This window comes from Alosa pseudoharengus, unplaced genomic scaffold (genome assembly GCF_046254945.1).
Source record: "Alosa pseudoharengus isolate Yale_2024_CS ecotype anadromous, Long Island Sound unplaced genomic scaffold, YU_APseudo_1.1 YU_APseudo_1.1_scf_16, whole genome shotgun sequence".
Lineage (NCBI taxonomy): Eukaryota > Metazoa > Chordata > Actinopteri > Clupeiformes > Clupeidae > Alosa > Alosa pseudoharengus.
In genome coordinates this window covers 35852337-35872225 of record NW_027468630.1, presented here as the reverse complement: position 1 = coordinate 35872225, position 19889 = coordinate 35852337, and the positions used below count along the sequence as shown (strand labels likewise).

Genomic DNA, 19889 nt, shown 5'->3' with positions numbered 1-19889 from the left:
ATCATTATGGTGTTAATGACATAACAATGTTTTAAACCAGAGTGCCCTTCTATAACAGTAACACACATAGGTCACAAATAGTCTGACAATTCATCTGATCTCCCTAACCATATTACATTCTTACTGCACCTGGAGGGCTGATTAAATTCTCTCCTACATATCCTCATTTTAGAATTACATAAGAGGCTGAGAAAAGAATGTGTCTGTGTCAAAAGATGTGATGGATTATAAGTATCTGGCTACAAACCCCATTGGGTATGTTTGGTAAAGACGCATTTAAGTGAGAATTCACAGCAATAATCTCCATCCTCAATTCAACTCAAATTAGTTGTCCCCATGTAGCTCTACAGTGCCCTCTAGTGGTGACATTAAACAGATTCACATTGCTCTGAGGGGGAATACATGTGGTCCAGTGCAGTTAATATTGTCTGTGAGTGAGCATGAGATTCCCAGCAGTAAATGTGCAGTAGATCACCTGATCCACCCATCCTATCCAATCCAATCCACCCCTCAATCTCCTTCAACCTTCCCGTGCTTCAATATACAGTCTAACACATTAAGTCCAGACAGTTTTTTTTTTCCTTTTATTGGAGGGAACTTGTGTAATCTCCATTTGTCTACAAAACAGAATGAATAGATTTCTCCATCACCAGGTATACACAGGCAAATGTCAATCTGTGTCAAATCAAGGTTGAGATTTAAAAACTTTGTACAGTTTAAGCCACTCAGTTTTAAAAAATAAAACTGTTAAAAAAATCCTCCAAAAAAAAACAAGACAATGAGACGTGGATCTGTAGACAGGCAATCGATGGACAGATGATGGATCTTAAAAATGATTTGCTACCATCGAACCCAATGGACATGTGTTCATGGAGAGCAGTTAGTGAGGGAAACGGAAACATACATTCCTGTCCATTCCTGTTGTGCAGGGGGTGAAGGTGTGTGCCTTCCACTGCCCTCCCATGTGTAGCGGCCTAGGTGCTAACATCGAGAACCTTTCAGAGGAGAGGGCGGACTTGTGTATAGGGATGTTAGAGCATTAATGTCCTTGCTTGGCTCAGAATAGTGAGTGTGTGTGTGTGTGTGTGTGTGTGTGTGTGTGTGTGTACGTGTGAGTGTGTGAGAGAGAGAATGTGTGTCTGCATCAAGTTGAGTTCATCGAATCCTCTTCTGCTGCCGGGCCCTGTAGATGTCGTGGACGGGCGGGGCGACGGCGCCCTTGTCCTCCTCCTCGTCCGAGTCGGCGTTGGGCCTCTTGAGCGACTTGTTGGCCATGTTGTGGTTCTCCAGAGGCCCGTTGCCCTCACTGGCCATCTCCGGCTGCCGCCCAGTGATCAGCTCCACAGCAGCATCAACAGCTGCACCACAGGGAGTGAGAGAGAGAGAGAGAGAGAGAGAGAGAGAGAGAGAGAGAGAGAGAGAAGGTGGGAGATTGGTGAGTAATGTCTGAGGTTAGACAACCTAGCACACTGTGTGGGTTGAGTGTGAAACACTTACTCTCTGGAAGTGTGCATCTTCTTAAGTTCTCCATCAGCTCTTCCACCTGCACAAAGGGACCCTGTTGGGGGAGAGGGATAAAGGGGAGTTGATGGCCCAGTATGCAACTCTGATGCAAGAATGTACTAACAGTTGGGTAAACTAACTAATGAAAAATCTCTTACCGTGAACGGCACAGATACTAATATAAAAAGCATACAATTCATAGGCAAAGACAAAACCAAATTTCTGAGTGCAACATAAGGGTCTGAAGTTCCATAGTATCCCTTTGAAAGAAGCAGACAGGTGTCCCCTAAGCATAAGAGTCTAAAGGGGGGAGTGTTATGTGGGGCAGGTTGTGTGTACTGACTGTGAAACAGGTGGGAGGAGGCAGCAGCTTCATGAGGACCACTGCAGCGGGAGGCACTGGGAACACTCCTCCTGGAACAGGGTGCAGTCCTGGAGCTGAGGGCAGACCACACACTGTTAAGCACCCCAAACACAAACAAGCCACATGCAACAATTGCACTAACTAACAAAATATTTAAACTCTGAATATATATGGATGTATCAAATATATACTGTGTTGAAAACATAATAGAAACTTAAGAAAGCGATCATATCTGTGGTGTGATGCTTTGAGAGTGATATAAAATCAGTCGTTGGGTGGTGAGCATGGTGCTGATGGTTGGTACTCACGGGCCAGGTGGCGAGGCTGGAAAGGGATCATCTGGTTGGTGTCGGGTTTGGGGTATTCAGGTTTACGGTCACCCTCTTCCTTCTGTGTGGCGTCCTTCGAGGGCGTCACCACAGTCTCCGGAATCAGCGATGTGAGCTTGGCACGAGACACGTCCTGCCAACGCACAGAGTGAAGTTGAGTCTCAGCTGTACAGGGCTTGCAGCAAGGAAAATGTGTGGCGGAAATGTTCTAATCTCATACAGCCTGGCTCTAGTCTGAGTTACAGCAGAGAGCTTGAGAACTCTGACTCTCGAATAGTTCCAGGGAGTCAAATCACTCACAGACATTTCCGCTTGTCTGATACACTGACCAAATGACTAAGTATTCAGTTCTCACCTTGTACCCAAGGGCCTTCAGTTCACTGGTAGAACAAGGGTAGAGATCCATGAACTTGTAGCGGTCCACCAGCAGCGCAGTTTCCTTGCCCTCGTACTCGTCCTTGAAGGCTGTGAACCGCCTCCTCTCCACCTTCAGGATACTGGCCAGATCGCCAATGTTACTCTCAAAGGCCAAGAAGCGGGCCCAGATCTCCCTGTTTGGAATGGGCACAGGTCAGCATACATGGCTCGAAGGGAAAAAGACTGAAGGGAAAAATGTGTAGGATTCAGATGGGCTCAAAGCATATATATATATATATATATATAAAACAGAGGCATCTTTCAAATACGCCATGACAAACTCAACTCCTAGACACTGCTAAATGCATGTTTTAGTCAATCTCAATTGAGTGGATAATTGTGTGTGGACGTGCTCGAGGACAGACAGATGTAGGTCACCCACCCAGACTTCTCAGGCGACAGGCTTCCTGAGGTCAGCACCCGCTCAAACAGCACCCTTGTGTTGTTGTCCTCTGTCACAGACGGAGAGAGACAGTTGGAATCTGAGAAATCATGGCCATTTATCACCCAATCCACCCCCACCTGATGACTACTACATTGTGAGCAAACACCGTTTCCATGTTGTTCACTCCCAAAGCTCTAGACAGTGATAAGGGCTCTCTCTTCAGATAATCCTCCATTGGTAAACAACTACACCTCACTAGATGCCATGACCAGGGTGACGTGGGCAATGCCTGCATAAACTGGCATATGAGCCATTAATTCCAAAGATCAATGATGAGTTTGGCCATCAGCTAAATGGGCTCCAGTAAAAAAAGAGGATCTTTCAAGCATGGTTGACCATCCTCACCATTGAGATGAGAGAGGTAATCGATGTAAGCCAGGATATACTCTGGTATGTCTCCATATTTCTTTAAGCCAAGCTCAAAAATCTTAAAGGCCACAGATTTATCCTGTGAAGAGAAAAAACAATATCAGAAGAGCCCAATATTTGAATGGCATCCACATGACACAAGTCACAAACACGGCACATCAGACTCCCCCTGGCCCTCCTCTCTGACCTGTCCAGTGGAACTCACCTTGCTGCAGTAGTATTCCATCAGCGCGGCGGTCACATAGACGTGGTGCCGTGTGCGAAGATCCTCTCGGGCTTTCTTAAAAATGGTGCGGCCGGACTTGATGCCCTCTGCCCTCCTGGCAAACTTCATGTACTGGATGTAAACCTATGGAGGAAGGACGACACAGAGCCACACAAGCCAGTTAATGGTTATGTTCAATGAAATAGGCTGATTTCGCTCTTATCAAAATACACCAGCTGTGTGTTATACATTTGGTAGATCTTTAATAAACTGGTGCCCGCGAGCTGTCAAAACTTACCAATGTGGGATCAATGTCTTCTATTGCCAGCAGACGGTTATATATACTGTGCACCTTCTCATACTTCATTCGACTCTGAGGGACAGATGAAGGAGTATATTATGGCATGATTAAAGAATGCCTTCTCTCCAGGCAAGTAATGAGCTTTGATGGCTGCAATTGATCTGATGTCTAAATTGGCTCCTGATTAGGCGGTCCGTAGACCGAGCTCACCTCTTCGTAGTCAGCAAATGCAAAGTAGAGCAGCATGTTCTTCTTCAGCAGGGTTCCAATGGCACGCTCATAGATGTTGGCCGCCTCATCGCTAAACAGTTTGGCGTTGTTCATGTCCTACATACGACAGAAGGGCTTCTTGTTTACAACAGAGTCCAATTCAGACTGTATGTTTTTTTTCTTGAAATACAATTAAATGTAAAGTTTATGTTAGTCAGGACAGAGATATAGCATGATCTAGCATATTATTCATTTATGCACTATTTAGGTCAACCATACGCTTTTGTACTCAACATGAGTACTGTTTATTCTACAATACAAGCACTTGTCTGCAATAGATTAGGTCTCCCTCCTCCAGTCAAAGTAGATAACTGTGTGCACTGTGCACTCTCACTGTCGGACACTCACTCCTTTCTCTGCCAGCAGCTTGCTGGACTGCTCCAGGTATTGGGCAGCTTCGTACCACACATCAGGGTGATGGCCCAGGACCAACAGGCACTGCTCATAGGCAAACATAACTGCAAGACAGACAAAAAAATAAACCATTCTGATCAGGAGTAAGGGTCAAAGTGTGTTTCAAGACCGTAATAATGGGTAGGTAACAACAAGATTGCATTTTACTTAGAAGACCAAGCAACACACCAAGTTAGACACTTTAAAGCACCTTGAGACATATTCATGTGTTATGTCTCCATCAACTTAACTGAAAATAGCCAGCGGATAATTTCACCCTCATCAGCTTCAGCAAGAATGAAGGTGTATGTTTCAGATATAGAAACAGAGCAGTGAGGGAAGCAATGCTGAGCCCTGTTAGTCTGTCAGTTGAACTGCTCGTTGCAGGCTCACCTCTTTTAGTGATGAGCGTCTGGTCCTCAGTGCGCAGCGGGTTGCTCTTCTCCCACTGGATGTACTTTTTCCACATCTCCACCTGCTGAGCTTCCTGAGGAGAGTTCTGCGGAGGCACCGATGGGGCGTTCCTGTCCAGGCCCTTCATCACGGTCTCGTACTCCTGCCAAACACACACACAACTTCAGCTCAACTTGTCATCAAAAAGGTCAGTCATGTGCTATATAACAAATGTGTGCATTCCCACACAGTGAAGTAAATAAGAAAGGAGCAGACCTTAGCCACCCTTCTAGCATTCATGTAGTCCCTGCTGCGATCCTCAATCATCTTCTTGGCAAGGTGTACATTGATGCCCTGTGGGGTGCAACAGTTAATTTGTTAGATGGGTCTAATACACACAATATGGTATCCATCTTGGATTATTTCATTCGTTTCCTCCAGCTAGCCAATCCATGTACAGCTATATTTAAAAAAATAAAAAACCCTCTTACCTCTTCATATTTACTGTAGTCCCGCCACAGTTGCTCGATGTTGATCATGGGATTGACGCAGCCCCTCTGGTAAACTCGCCGCACAGCAGTGATGCGCTGGTTCTCTGCGTATGAGCCCACAGCCTCACTGTGGAGCAAGGCAACACATTTCACCCCCAATTCAATTTCACCGTCTTAATACTGAGGTAAATCAATTAGACAATAAAGGTATAAAATGGATGTTTTCCAAGTATTGAATTTGAGACACTTACACTCCTTTTAAAAAATTGATGTAGTCCACCCAGATCTGAGGAAGAGGGGTGGATGTAACGTAAATCGTGCTAATTCATGGTGTACAATGTGTTATAAAATTCAAAGTCACCTGCTTCAAATCAAACATGGTTACCTGGTATGACATGATCTCCATTCCTATCTTGTCCAGTGCGAAATCATACGCCTGTGCCATTTTTTCTCTGTGAACCAAAAAACCTGTGATTACACAACTGGGGTACACCTTAAATTCCCACACAGAACCACAACTGATGTCAATACTACTCCAATTATAGAAAAATACAAAGAAATCTGAATGTTCTCTGGCTGGAAATGTATGGAATGAGGTAATGAACGCACTTGTAACTGGGCAGCTTTCCTTTGGTTTCTCGGACATAAGAAAGGTAGCACTTCCATAAGTCAATGTGCAGTACCTTCATCAAGCACCTTTGAAATAACTGTATCAATAAAACAAACAAACACATTTGTCTCAGTAACAGCAGCTGAATACACAGTTCTGTCAATAGGGACAGAAGCAATATAGAGTGGTTGGGGAATACATTTAATGTTCATGTTTGTATACATTTATAGGCATAAATGATTATTTTAGACAATAATAAAAACACACAGGATTCATGTGGTTGAAACCAGATTCAGAAGATTCTGAGAAGTGAAACAAATGCAAGGTTCCTTGATCAAACATCAAGGTTTTCATTAATTTGGTTTGGCCACAGGAACAAAGATTTAGGAGATGATGCAGAGCGACATTTTCTCTGAGGCAACATTTGTAATGGTTTCTTCTCTTTTTTTTTTCCAACCCAATCTTCCCATTAAAGGCCAGGGATTATAATGGTAACAGTTGACACTCACCTTTTCAACTTTGTCATAGTTTTTTGCCTTTATCTGTGGACAAATCGCAAATGTACCATTAACCAAGCATATCAGAACAGTTTAAAGTTATTATTCTCATGAACAGTAACAACACAGTAAACCCCAACCAGATCAACAAAGTGAAATTCACACACTTTATTTTCAAACGCATGCCTTTGAACAGACAGACCAAATTCTTCCAGGGTTTTTTCAATCAGCAGGTGTGATTTTGATTTGGTAAATCACACCTCTTGGAATTAACACATTTGAAGCTCATCAGTTGTTTCCCATTTGCAGCTTCTGAATTCAAAATTAGTCAGAGCATGTTGATTGCCTCCAGTGTAGAAGAGATGTGTCAATCTATAAAGCACAATTTTCCATGTGACAGATATTTTAATTGTGAACTGTAGGAAATTTCATTTCAATACACCCATAAAAAGATTGGAGGCAGACAATTCAGTTCATTCCAGGATTACAGTTTGAAAGCGACAGTTTTTTTGTACAAACTATTAGTGTTTTGTAGGGAGACGCTAAGAATATGACCCCCCCTCAAAAAAAAAAAAAAAAAAAACTGCTGATACTGAGTATAAGGAGAAATTATTTATCAAGGGCTATATGAATAGTCATGGAAACCGAAACGGATCACATAAGCCTTTTGATAGCAATTATGATACAATTTCGCTCTCTACTCCGGTTAAAGGTGCAGCCTTGTAGATGCAGTGATTATGGTGAAAGCTTATTAATACTTGAGCCCAACAGCCTATCCAATTACACCCTCCCCTCCGTTCTCCTGAGTCAATGTGTGGATTGGCTGGAACTGTTTCCGTCTTGGTCCAGCTGTTTGTTTCACATGTACAGAACCAAGTCTGTGTACGAACACCATATTTTTTGAGCGCACACACTACATGAACAGATAGATTAACCAAATTGCAGTTCACAATCTAACAAAAGTTGTATTAGATTAGAATCACTGGCAGCTCCTTTAAAGTCAATAGCTACTGGTCTCATTCAACAGATGTGCTTCAACAGATAGTTAAGTGTTAATAATGTGGTGAAAGTGATGGGAAGAAATGTATTAAAATAAAATAGGAAAAAATAGGAATATATTAAATAAAATCAGAACAGTGAAAAGGGAATGCCCTCCATTAATTCCTCTTCCTGGTCTTCCTCAAACACAAGCTCTTTGTAGTCATTTGGATTTATTAACCCTTTGTTAACTATTTAAACCTTAATTCAATTGTAATATATGACCAGTACAGAGATCACAATGTACAATTCATGGTCTAGGATTATGTCCCATCTCAGGTGGGCTGCATGGATCTGGGGCTACAATTGTAGAAGGAATGTGTATATAAAGATTTCATCAGGCTCAGAAAAATAACAAATATATAGAAAATAATGGCTCTCAGCTGTGCTTGCATCATACAGTAGTGTTCAACACACCACTTTCTCTGTTGAAAAGTACTTTGCGTTTAGATGGGGCTGAACGCAGCCACGTTTTCAAGCTGATATGGACTAACATTGCTATCTCATTTAACTTGTTGTTTGGCCCAGTCTTGCTTTTACTGTCACAGAGGGCTCCATCAACAATAAGGTGAGCGCAGTCACATTAAACGTTTCGTGGACCTTGAACTCTCTGAAATGGTGACCAACACGGTGGGCAGGTTTCGTACTGGTCCAGCAGTAGTGACTTTTAAATGTCGACCAGGGTTCAATTCCCACTGTTGTGACTCATCGCTTCAATATCAGTCAACGCTCATGCAGTTGCGACTCATCGCTTCAATATCAGTCAACTTTAACTTTAAATTTGCTTGAGTGAACAGAATGCCATCTCCGGCTTGGCTGACATCTGTGCTATAGCATTTTGCATGGCATTGTTTGACTGGCTGGGGATTCGAACACTGGACCATTCTCAACTGAAGCAAGCAACGGATCAATTTAATTCATCCATGCTCGATGCAAGCCCAATATTTAAGGTAGGAGTGTGAAAAGTCTTTCTTCGTCTTGGTGAGAAGTTCAAAGGTATCCAGCAGATACGGTATCTGTGCAGAAAGTGTGTTAACCTCCCTTCCAACACCTTAAAGTGCAAGTTTGGTATTTTAAAACCTATAGGGGTTGAGGTTTGGATGATAATAAATCTAGAATTTACTTTGAGCACCAACACTATGTTAATCAGAGTAGTTTTGAGAATGTAACATGGGAATTCGAAGTAGTTTTGATTATGGAATAGGCATTTGCAACAAAATAGCATATAGCATAACCTTGAGGGCAATTTCACTACGTCAAAGTCACTTCCCAGTCCGAGGTGGTGCAAGTTTATAGGGTTTGAGTTTGGGTAAGTGTATGGCTGAACAGCACAGTAAACACAATGCAGATAAAACAAAGTAATGGAACCACAATTCAGTACAGCAGTACACATCACTCAATTCAAAGTGTGCCAAAGCCTCCAAAACGTTTGTGGGAATGTAGTGTGAGTAGAAGCCAGCAGGTAGCACTGTCCGTTAACAGAACTTCTGCCCCCATGGTACCTATGGATTTTAGCTCACTCGTTAGCACGTCTGCCTCCCATCCCCAGCCTGAGGTTCCAAGCCAGTGCGGGAATGAACTGAACAGTACCCACATGGGAGTGCCATGGCCCAAATGGGAGTGAGGCTTATGAGCTTGAGTATAATAGAGTAAACGTCACTTCTGGACACCTAAAAAGGTTGTATCAGCGATGGCGGGGTAACGTCACTTCTGTTGACGTTCAAACAAACAGAGAGCTAGCTTGCTACTCCTTCCCCCTCCCTTCCGTGCAATTGAAACTCTCCTGAACGCGCATCTCATCGGTTATTGGTTGTAACACTTTTTTTTCCCTTTGAGTGGTTGGTAACACTTGTTATTAGCAATTGTTTTTGTGTGCAGATCTCAGAGCCTAGGCTGCCTACAGAGACGCGTTTTTTTGAAGGCCTGCTTATGGGCCGGGCAGCTAGCGGATCATTAGGAAAGATTAGATGAATGTGAGCACCTTTTTTGGGCATGCAATCGCTGATACAACCTTTAAGAGACGTACTAGCAACATACGCTCGTACCCGTTCATTTTAGTCCCTTGCTAGCACGGTTGCCTCTGAGGTTGCAAGTTTGAGTGCAGAGCAGGGCTATTGTAGCCTGGATGCCAGCCGAACTAGCCCCGCCCACAACATTTGAGGTTGGGAAGTTCGGTCTGGACTTGTTCCGTTGTGAAGCAACTATGCCCGAACCAGAGCTGTTGGGACCAATCAAATTGGGCTTTGTACAATGATAGACGAGGCACTGTTGCTCATCTGTCCATCATGTCCTCTGAGCACACTTCGGTTGATTTCGTTTGGAACAAAAATGCTGTGGCTAGAAGCTTGACAGATGGCTTCTAAAACCCTGTTTAAACATAGAAAAACTACATATTTCCATGCAGTTTGGCCTTTTAATTACATGAAAAGAGGTTTCATCACTAAAAACAAATATTTCTGAAAACAAAGTGGATATGTGGGAAAACTCCAGTTTCACTGTCATCATCAAGGGAAAACAGAGTTTTTGCATTGAGATGTTTGTTAGAAATCTCTAATTGGCCACCTGCTTACTCGAGGGGTTTGCGACACCCTTCCCCAGCCGTTTTTAGCATGTGTGTGAACGGAATTATTTTTTAAAAACGAAGGAGGTAAATATCAGTTTTTCTGAATAGCCTACCCTGCTATTCGTGGTCTTAGATTTTGCTATCGGGTGTTGTACAAGATATTGACAGCGCAATAACTTTAAAAAAACACCAGAAAATAATGTTAAAGCGATGGTTCGGAGTAATTTCACCCTATGGTCCTTTGCACCATGACCCCGAGCCAAACATCCTCCCAGAACCTGTTTTCCCTTGGTCGAACCCTGGTCGAGTAGCGCTGTCAGAAACGAATGACTTTCTGCAGGCTTAATGGAACCAACTTAGTATCTCGTAAATTACCCCACTAATAATGCCCTGAATGGTACGAAACTTCTACAGTAGTACAACTATGTTCTTTACTCATAAAACAAGGCATTGAAAAGTTTGTAAGTACACCAGAAGTTTATTTAAATAACACTTGCCTGATGGATGCTAGTGTTTATTTCTCGCTAGATTTTAAAAAAACTAAGCAACGAACGACATTACAGTACAATTAGCAGTCGTAAGAAGAGTTTCATCCTCCATCTTAGTTAACTTTACACAACTATTTAACAGAGTTGCTGCACTGATTTGTGGGTAAATGGCAGCATAGAGGATTAAAAAAAAATGTTATGGATTATAAGGTATATTAGAAGGCATAAAAACTTTGATACTTTGCCTCCCTCTCCTGTTTTGGTATCTTAAAAGGCAACCGTTTGGAACAGGGACTACTTCACCTAGTTCTTACTTCAGTTTGTCTAGATCAGTGTTTCTCAAAGTGTGGTCCGGGGACCACTGGTGGTCCGCAAGCTATCCTAAGTGGTCCGCGAGCAGACGTGGTAAAATATAATCTTAACACCCCCAATTATCACCACTTTTGTTCAGAAGTTCTAAAACAACGATGTTTAACACTTCAAAATAACATTTGCTAAATGAACCTTACATTTTTCAGTAGCCATAGGTGTGTAGATTTGAACAAAATCTGGTTTGGTTCTTAACGGGAGCATTTACTGCCTGAAATATCCGATTTTGTTTACCACGCTTGTTATAGTGCTGGCCTGATGGGTCGCCTATTTACGCCGTTTCAACGGCACATGAACGGTTAGATCGAGAATTCTCGTCATGAAATTAAAATTCCACTGGAGCTCCAAGCGGTTGTGTACACGCAGCCTTACAACACTGTTTACAGCTCTTCGAGTCACGGTAAAATGTCATTTTTGGTACATAGCCAATTTAGATACACTTATGGTGCGGGTAGTTGCGTTTCTTTAGGAAACGTCTTAGGCGTCTTGGTTTGTATAGAAATGGATATTAAGTGACACATACACGCAAGACGGCGGAAATACGGGACCGACGGTAATAGGAGGAGTTCCAATAGATGAGTTGTTTGCTATATTGAACCAACTTGTATGTAAATCCAAATAGTTCTGCAACACTGTCTATGTACGATATGCCAGTTTAAGTCATATGAATCCTCTGACCAATAAGTAAAGTGCAAAGACAATAAGCAAGGTGGTTCAGTGAGTAGGCCTATTGTGTAAGCTAATATACTGAAGTAGGTCTAATCTTTTCTTTTTTCTAGATAGTTGGTCCATGCATTTCTTTTTTATTGGTTAAGTGGTCCTTCGTCTGAGAAACACTGGTCTAGATCAACACATCCATCACCTTTTTAACATTTCTTTGTTTACAACCTGCAGCTAGATAAACAAAACTATAAACGAAGCACGCTAGCTGGTTAAGTAGCTGTGCAGAATGTATGTTGGATAAACCTCCTTCCCAATGTTTTAAGATACGTGCTAGTAAGAGATGCTAGCACCCATGTGTCATAGCCAAGGGGGCAGGCGAATTCCCGGAAGTAGAAGAATCAATGGAGGCTGGAGGGACCACTTCTCTGCTAACCCCCATAGAAGCCCATTCATTTTAGGATTTTTTTGAAAAAACATAACTTCATATAGCATATATCCTGTGCCGATATTGTAGCTTCTGTGTTATCTACATAAACAATAAAAGGCAAAACAAGACTCAACTACCTCGTACATAACGTTAGGTTGCCGTAAGAAGAATGTTTAGCATGTCCGGTTGTAGGGAAGCTAACGCACCATAGGGAGATAACTGTATTGTTTGGATAAGAAGCTCAGTCCAGCCAGCACGGAAACTCATGAACAAAGCTATGTAGCCTACAATAGCATTGTATGTTAAGGGTAAAGCATTACATAGAGGCAAGTAAAACTAATAAAAAACGGCACTAACGATAATCATTTCAGAGGTTTTCGATGGATTGACTGTAGGTCGGAAAAGTAGAAAGAAGATTAGCTTCAAGGCTATAACTTTTTTGTTTTACCATGTTTTTGAAGATGATCATGTGTGGTAGTTTAAACATTAACACGACTTGATATCACTTGTGAGGATGATATTAATAATAATACATACATAAATGTTTAACTTTGATGACATCAAGTGTGAGAAGAATTTCTGTGTATCTATCATATGAGTTACAAGATTCAGTTGGATGGCTAACGTCGCGAAGTTAAGTGAGAGTCTGCGCAGTACTGGGGAGACCAACTGAAAAATCGTTTAATTTGACTCAGTGCCCTCCCATTGAAAATGACGGAGTCTGTTTAGCTCCCTTGCTAGCACACTTAGCTACCTTGCTAGCGTCCCAATCCGAGGTGCTGCCACTAGGATTTATGCAGAACGTCAGAAGGCGGCCCTGGAAAACAGGTCTAATCACATCCGCTTATCGAGTGATAACATTGATTCTGACAGCAAGATATCGTCAACTAAAATACTGTTAACCTGCATTTTATATTCGGTTTGGTCGTCTTTGACGTTGTTGTTTTGTACAAAAGCATGCGAAGATAAAAAAGAAACACCATCAACATTGGGGTATCCAACTAAATCAGTGGTCCAAACATATAACAATGTTTTAAATATAACCTATACACCTACATGCTTATTTATTGTTATTTTTTTACCGTATTTGTGTTAGATGATCAATGTTATTACATGACAAGCGGATGTGATTAGACCTGTTTTCCGGTGTAGACGGTGTATCAGTTTGAGCCCGGACAGGTGCAGGACTGAGCCGCGTGCTCAACACAACACAGCAAACATGTGCAATTACTCAGTCTGACACCATTAGCCTAGCTTAGCATAATTCACTGGAAGGGGTTAGACCAGTTGCAATCCCATTTGTTCTCATGTTGTTTTTTAGACTCAGTATTAACGACTCTAGTATTCATCATATTTTGTGTATATTTATTAAAAATGGGGTTTGGCATGAGCATCAATATAAAACAAACACAAATGTGTGTTAATGTATGTGAGGGAATATATTACAATACACTAAATCCTGCTGGACAACAACTTCAGAGATTATATTAAGCATCCTAATTCTATTAATTTGTTTGGGACACCAAAGTCACATTTGGCTTGTTCTCCTGTACCACAGAATCCTCTTTAATTTTGGGATATTTTGCTTTAGATCTTAAATCTACAAATTTTATTGTATAAAAGACTAATGTGACCTTTTGTGAAAGGGTTTTCACTATTTAATGTTTTCGGCTTGAATATCAAAATGGCATAATTAAATTAGCTAATGGTGTGCCAGGAACGGACAGATTCGGAAGGAGTACTAGATAAAGATAACAGAGAAAAACTCGCCATGCCAGCAAATAATATTGGTTTTCACAATGAGACACATAGGTACACAACATAGATAGGTCAATACAATGTCAGATACATGGTCAATTTTGGGCAGTTCATATTGAGTCCTTAATTACATTTTTACAGAACTAGTCACTACATTCCATTCTGCCTTAACACCATCAACACCTAATATCTCAGCAAATCAGTCAAACATTCCATGCTAAACCTTGAATATTCAATACAATTGATATAGTGATTGATATCAATTCTTATTGATGAGATGTGAAAAGGTCACTTATAAAGCAGTAGTTTAATCCACCCCCCCCCCCCCCACACACACACACACACTTTTAAATTCATCCCAGATGGCCATTTTAGCTGAATTGTGAAACCATTAATCCATATTAACCACAGTTCAGTGAATTTCAGAAACACGACACTAACCGCGCTGCACACCTCGCTGCAGGTTACAAACTACAACCATAATTTATCAAGAGTGTGCTCTACCACGCTCACAGAACTAGGAACTCGTATGTCCAACACAGCCATGCTCAAAGGGGAACTAGGAATTGATATACACAACATCCCACATTCATTCATCATGTCCAGCCATTCTCGATTCCAGTTTGAAGAAACTGCAACACCACAGCAGTAATGACACTCACTCACACACTCAGAGAGACCAAGTACACAAACATTCATTGAGGCTTACAACAAAGCAGCGCGAAGAGCAATTTGGCTCAGTGAGTGAGGTTAACAACAGCAATAAGGAATAACCATCTCAGAGCAAATCTTTCTGAATTACCTTCAGTCACAATTAAATTACCAAGGGCTATTTTGTAACCAATTAATCATGAAGACAAATAATTTTCTTCTAATACGTAAGAAATGTGTAAATGCAGTCAAAAACACATGCATCACTCTGTAATTAAGCACACATTCAGGCAAAATTATGGGCATTTCCATACACCACAAATAATGACTGAAAATGATAAAAGATTTAAAATAATCATTGTTTTATTATTTAATGTGAAAAATCACTCAAGTCACAAAAGGGCATATGAAGTCAAAATCATTTTTAAACAATGAAAACAGGCTTCAGAAAAATCAAAAAATGGTCATTGAACTGTAAGACAATTCAGGCCACACAAAAATATGAATTTGACCATGAAAAAAAAAAAAAAAACATAAATCCCATATTGCCCGAGTTATGGTGGTCGTGTCTGAACTAAAAACACAAACCCCTGTGCATGTGTGAATGAGACTGGGCTGAGTTTTCCAGCATTTAAGCAGAGCCAACTCAATTTAGTTTTAATGTTTGGGGGGAGGGGGGGGGTTGGAAATGTAGGCTAGAGAGAGTAATGATGAGTTGTATCTAGATGTTGTATCACTATACCATCCAAAGACAAATTAAAAAAGGAACACTGAAAATGACTTGTATTACATCTTTGTCCATTGTAGGTTTGAGATAAGAAATGTTGTTTTGTAAAGGTAGAGACCATAGAAACAATGGTCTTTGGTAGTAGGACATGTGCTGCAAGATTAGTTTTAGTATCTTAATTCAAAATATTTTCCCTTGCTGCTTTCTACAAGTTGAACATAACTGCAATCTGCATGGTCAGTAATGATAAATAATGAGGCAGACCGAACACAGAAAATGATGCATCTGTTGCCATCTTCAGTTCTTTCATAATCTGTACTACACTAGATTTGCCTGGAAACACGCACCAAAGATGTACTTCATACACCCCTGGCGATGGATGTCTGGGCAAGGGGTTTCAAACCTCAAACTGGTTTGTTCTTTCAAAGGACACTAGCTCAAATGCCAGAAATAACATATTCCAACACGTGCTGAGGCATTATAATACTAAGCAAAGATTTTTCTTTAGACCCAATGACAATGTAGACCTACATCTTTTTGCTTTGTATATATATTTGGCATACTGTACATATTATACTAGTAAGGTTTAAAGGCAAAATGTTTTGTTACAAAAAAAGACCTTAATGCAAATTTCAGCAAAAAATGTACTGGATAAAAAAACAACTCTTTAGGTTAAAGCCACTAAGCTTCAATGAACGGTGTAAGTCAGTCTGTTGTACATGACATCTCTACGAGTATACATAGCCTGAAAGATGTTGAGGCTAATGAATGCTATATAAAATGCTTATGATAGGATCCACAAAACCACATACGTGAGCAAAAAGGGGAATACTGAAATAATGGGTATCAACTTTCCTTAAAAGCTCAAATTCCTTTTTTTCCCCAGAGATGCAGGAAGGAAAGAGCGCATAAAACAGCCACTAAGCAAGCGGTGCAGAAACGGACACCATGCACAAAAATCCACAATAAGTCAAAAAAGCCAACACTGGTAAGTCTGCTTTTATTGTGGCTACAAACAGCTTAACAATCAGGGTGGGAAATTAATTGGAAAGGAGACGCAGGGATAAATTCTTAATGCTTACAGAGGAAACAAAATGAAAACTGATTACCTCTAAAGCAGTTACAATATGGCATTGCTTAGAAACGGCACATCCGTAGATTCATGCAATCCAACCTTCCAGATCGGTCAACTTTGCGTAGGTAGCAAACAACTACAGCTAATTAAATCTAGGGGATCCTGCCATGAAATATGCTGTGTATGCCACCAACTGTCCTTTCTGCTGTAACTTTAACTTGTTCATGAGAAACCAACACCATACTAGTTTCTATATAATACTGCACACTCATCTTCCTTCCTACAATGTGAACACTGGCCAGGGAGCAAACAGCTAATAAAGTGAATGCAGGCCAATCTCAAGAGTTGGGGAACTCTGGTCAAAATGCAATGCAGTGCCAAATGAGATTTACTTTCCCCATCTTCACAGTGTACACATTTTGGACAGAGCCCAGAGGCTCTTAACTCATAAGCTATAGTGTGAGAAAAGCATCCAATGCCATCTTTGGGGGTGGGCTACTAAATACTTACCCAAATCAAATGGGAGTGGGGGGGACAAATGACAATTTCAGTCAGCAGGTTATGTCTGCCATTGAATTTGCTGGGCTAGTGGAAGGTTGCAAGCAAACCAGTGAATGTATGGCTGCATGTGGTATGACAAATGTTGGCCACTATAATGATAAAAGCCACTGTTAAGTACTGATAATGCACAATTATTAGTTTGTGCCCATAATCTTTCAGTAAAGGAACTGAAAATATAAACCAAATGGATCATCAGAATTCTGAACTGCTAAACTTGTGATCAGTCAGGTGTTCTAGTGTGCAATAAAGACACGCACAAGGGGAACAATACAACCACATGGACATGTTAAAACACTATAAGACTTGATCAGGTATTGTTTATAAATAAGATGACCTCAAAGAAATGACACAGGAGGCAATAAATTGACACGACAAGTGAATAAAAGGCTAAAGCACTCCAATACTATTAAAACAGTTTTAATGCTGTTGCAGATCAAACATGCAACAATATGCACTTAACCCCATATTGTTTAAGTGTGATTTTGGCCACGAACCCCTTAGGTTATTTACAAATTGCTGCTGGGAAAAAAAGTGGTTAAGACCAACCTTTTTGCATCTTGGAGGATTTTGATTATAATGTGTGAAATTCATGTTGTTGATCTTGTTAGGTTGTGCACACCCATGCAAACATTTGAGAATAAAAGAAAAAATATTAACCTCAGCCTCTATGTATAATTTCCAGAACCTGCCCGAACTTGGGAACTGGGCGACAAGTCGCTCATAGGTCTTCCTTGCTTTGTCTATAGGTTGATTCTAAAAAAGTAGAATGCATTTACATGTACATGTATAAAAAGAACACCATTTAAGAATGTGAGGAGCACAGTACATAATGTGCAATATGCTTTTGATTAGAAATCCCTTCCCTCCCCTTCTGGCCCAAGCAGGTTACCCCATGTAGAAGGAATGCAACCCTGTTTCACTAAACCTGTGCTTCTCGAATCAGAATGCTCCATGCGTCCAGGTCATAAGGGTTCTCTTCCAACTTCTTCTCTGCCTTTTTCACCTTCTCTGGGATGTATTCTGCAGCCTGAAAAGCACAAAGTGAGGCGTTTCATTGGGGTAACAACGACGCTATCGGACAAGTCACATCTGACTATTATTCTGATGACTGACCAACATAATGTGCCCAGGATGCAACGTAATGTGCTCAAGATATAACCAATTTGCTCAAAAGTCCCAATCATAGACGAATCCCTATCTGCCTCCCTACTTCTACAAACTATTATTGACCTAATAATATATTTTATATACTCCAAGCTAAAAATGTATTATGTTCCACTAATGGAGTAGATCCTTGTACAATGTGCAATCAGAATCACCGCCTAAATCGAGACGTTGGCTAGCAACTAGCAACGCTCGCTTGTCAGCTAATCAGCCAAATAGCTCGTTAGCCAACTCGTGAATGGCAGTGCTTCTTGGCCTGTATCGTCGCGTCGAATAACAAAGTAAACAAAGTTGTTACACATTACTAATGTCTGATATAACAGCTTGTAATTCACGTTGCGTCTCTTGATTCAAATCGTACAGGCGCAGTGACTCAAGGTCAATAATTGCTGTTATACAAGAGTGAGCACTTTCATGAAATTAGTAACGTTACTTTGAGAGCTAACGATAGATAAACGTTAATGTTACACTACAGCGAGGCCCCATTTGCTAGGACAGTTAGCCAGATGTTGTGCTATTTGACTAGCTCACGTTAGCTATTTTTTAAATCGGCCATCATACATTAACATTTACGTTACGGCATTCTCTGGTTCGATAAAACGTTAACGTTAGCTAACTTAACGTTAGCCATCAGCCAACGTAAACCAGGTGCCTGGTCACACGTACTTTGGGCTGGAGGTTGAATACTTACACGACAGCCATTATCTAATAACTATGTTAGATACTTATATACTAGAACATATAGGTTACATCTCCAAACTGTTTATGGAGAAGGCTAGAATTACCGTCAGAAAATTCGTTGAAAGGTAACGTTAGCTAAATAGGTACAGGTGGTTTCTAACGAAAGCATGCGGGCCGCAAATCATCAACGCCTGAAAACAATACTATAATTCCATAAAATTACCTGATCGGACGCTCCTTCCGCAGACATGGTTAGATTAATGTCTTACAGTGCAACTATAAAAGAGACTACACTGACTATACGTAGATTAATAACATATTAGGGTGTTTAAAAGACAGTTAGATCTGCATCACCAGCCTACCACCTCCTCCCTTTGTAAGCTATGCAGCGCTGTTCAAACTAAAATGGCGGCACCATAGAATTTCATCTGTTGCACAACAATAGTATTTCCAAATGAGTCATGTGCCATCTAGTGGGCTGGCATGTATACAGCCATTCAACATTTCAGAGAAGCTCATCGACTCTAGATCTCCTGCTACAGCCTATGTATTGCAATACATGTTGATTCTGAATAATCATAATTCACAGTTGTTCACTGCAAACCCAAGAACATACAATGTACAGGCCCATGTAGATATTGTGAAAAGTAAAATGAAACAATGATTTATTTCTTATTTTCATCAACTTTTATACAGTCTATGATCAGCAAGGAGCATGTCACAATATATCACACAATATTGTTTTTTTAGCACAGCCTAAATAGGCTACCACTAAAAACTTGAGAAAATATGTCTGAAAATATATCTGTCTAAACCAAACATATAATTTATTTAGCATCAAAATAATTTTAATAATGGCACTTTTCAACTTAATGGTGGACAACTAGACAACAACTTTGAAGAAATTAACATTATGATCTCAACATTTCTAAAAAATTATGCCCTGACACAACCTCTAATGTGGCAGATATAGAATCTATAAATAATTTAAACTTGAGCTGTATGACAACATGCCAAATTGAAACATTATCAAGCAGACAACAGCTTGGGTGTGTGCTTGTGTGTGTTTGTCACACACACACACACACACACACACACACACACACAGGAGTGCCCAACACCAAAATGATCAAGTAA

At 40.7% G+C, this 19889-nt stretch overlaps 1 protein-coding gene across 1 annotated transcript; it reads right to left on the bottom strand.

The window, feature by feature from the left end:
* Nucleotides 1-570: 570 nt before the first annotated feature.
* Nucleotides 571-19137, bottom strand: cstf3 (cleavage stimulation factor, 3' pre-RNA, subunit 3). Its single transcript, XM_076287884.1, has 21 exons — nt 18976-19137; nt 17833-17934; nt 17565-17660; nt 6600-6632; nt 6090-6187; nt 5866-5932; nt 5732-5766; nt 5481-5607; nt 5266-5343; nt 4990-5152; nt 4552-4661; nt 4144-4260; nt 3931-4005; nt 3633-3776; nt 3404-3506; nt 2996-3065; nt 2552-2747; nt 2176-2329; nt 1847-1941; nt 1498-1558; nt 571-1358 (listed from the first exon to the last, which is right to left on the bottom strand). Exons 1-21 carry the CDS (start codon nt 19000-19002, stop codon nt 1156-1158), a joined length of 2154 nt encoding a protein of 717 aa, XP_076143999.1. The 5' UTR covers nt 19003-19137; the 3' UTR covers nt 571-1155.
* Nucleotides 19138-19889: the final 752 nt, after the last annotated feature.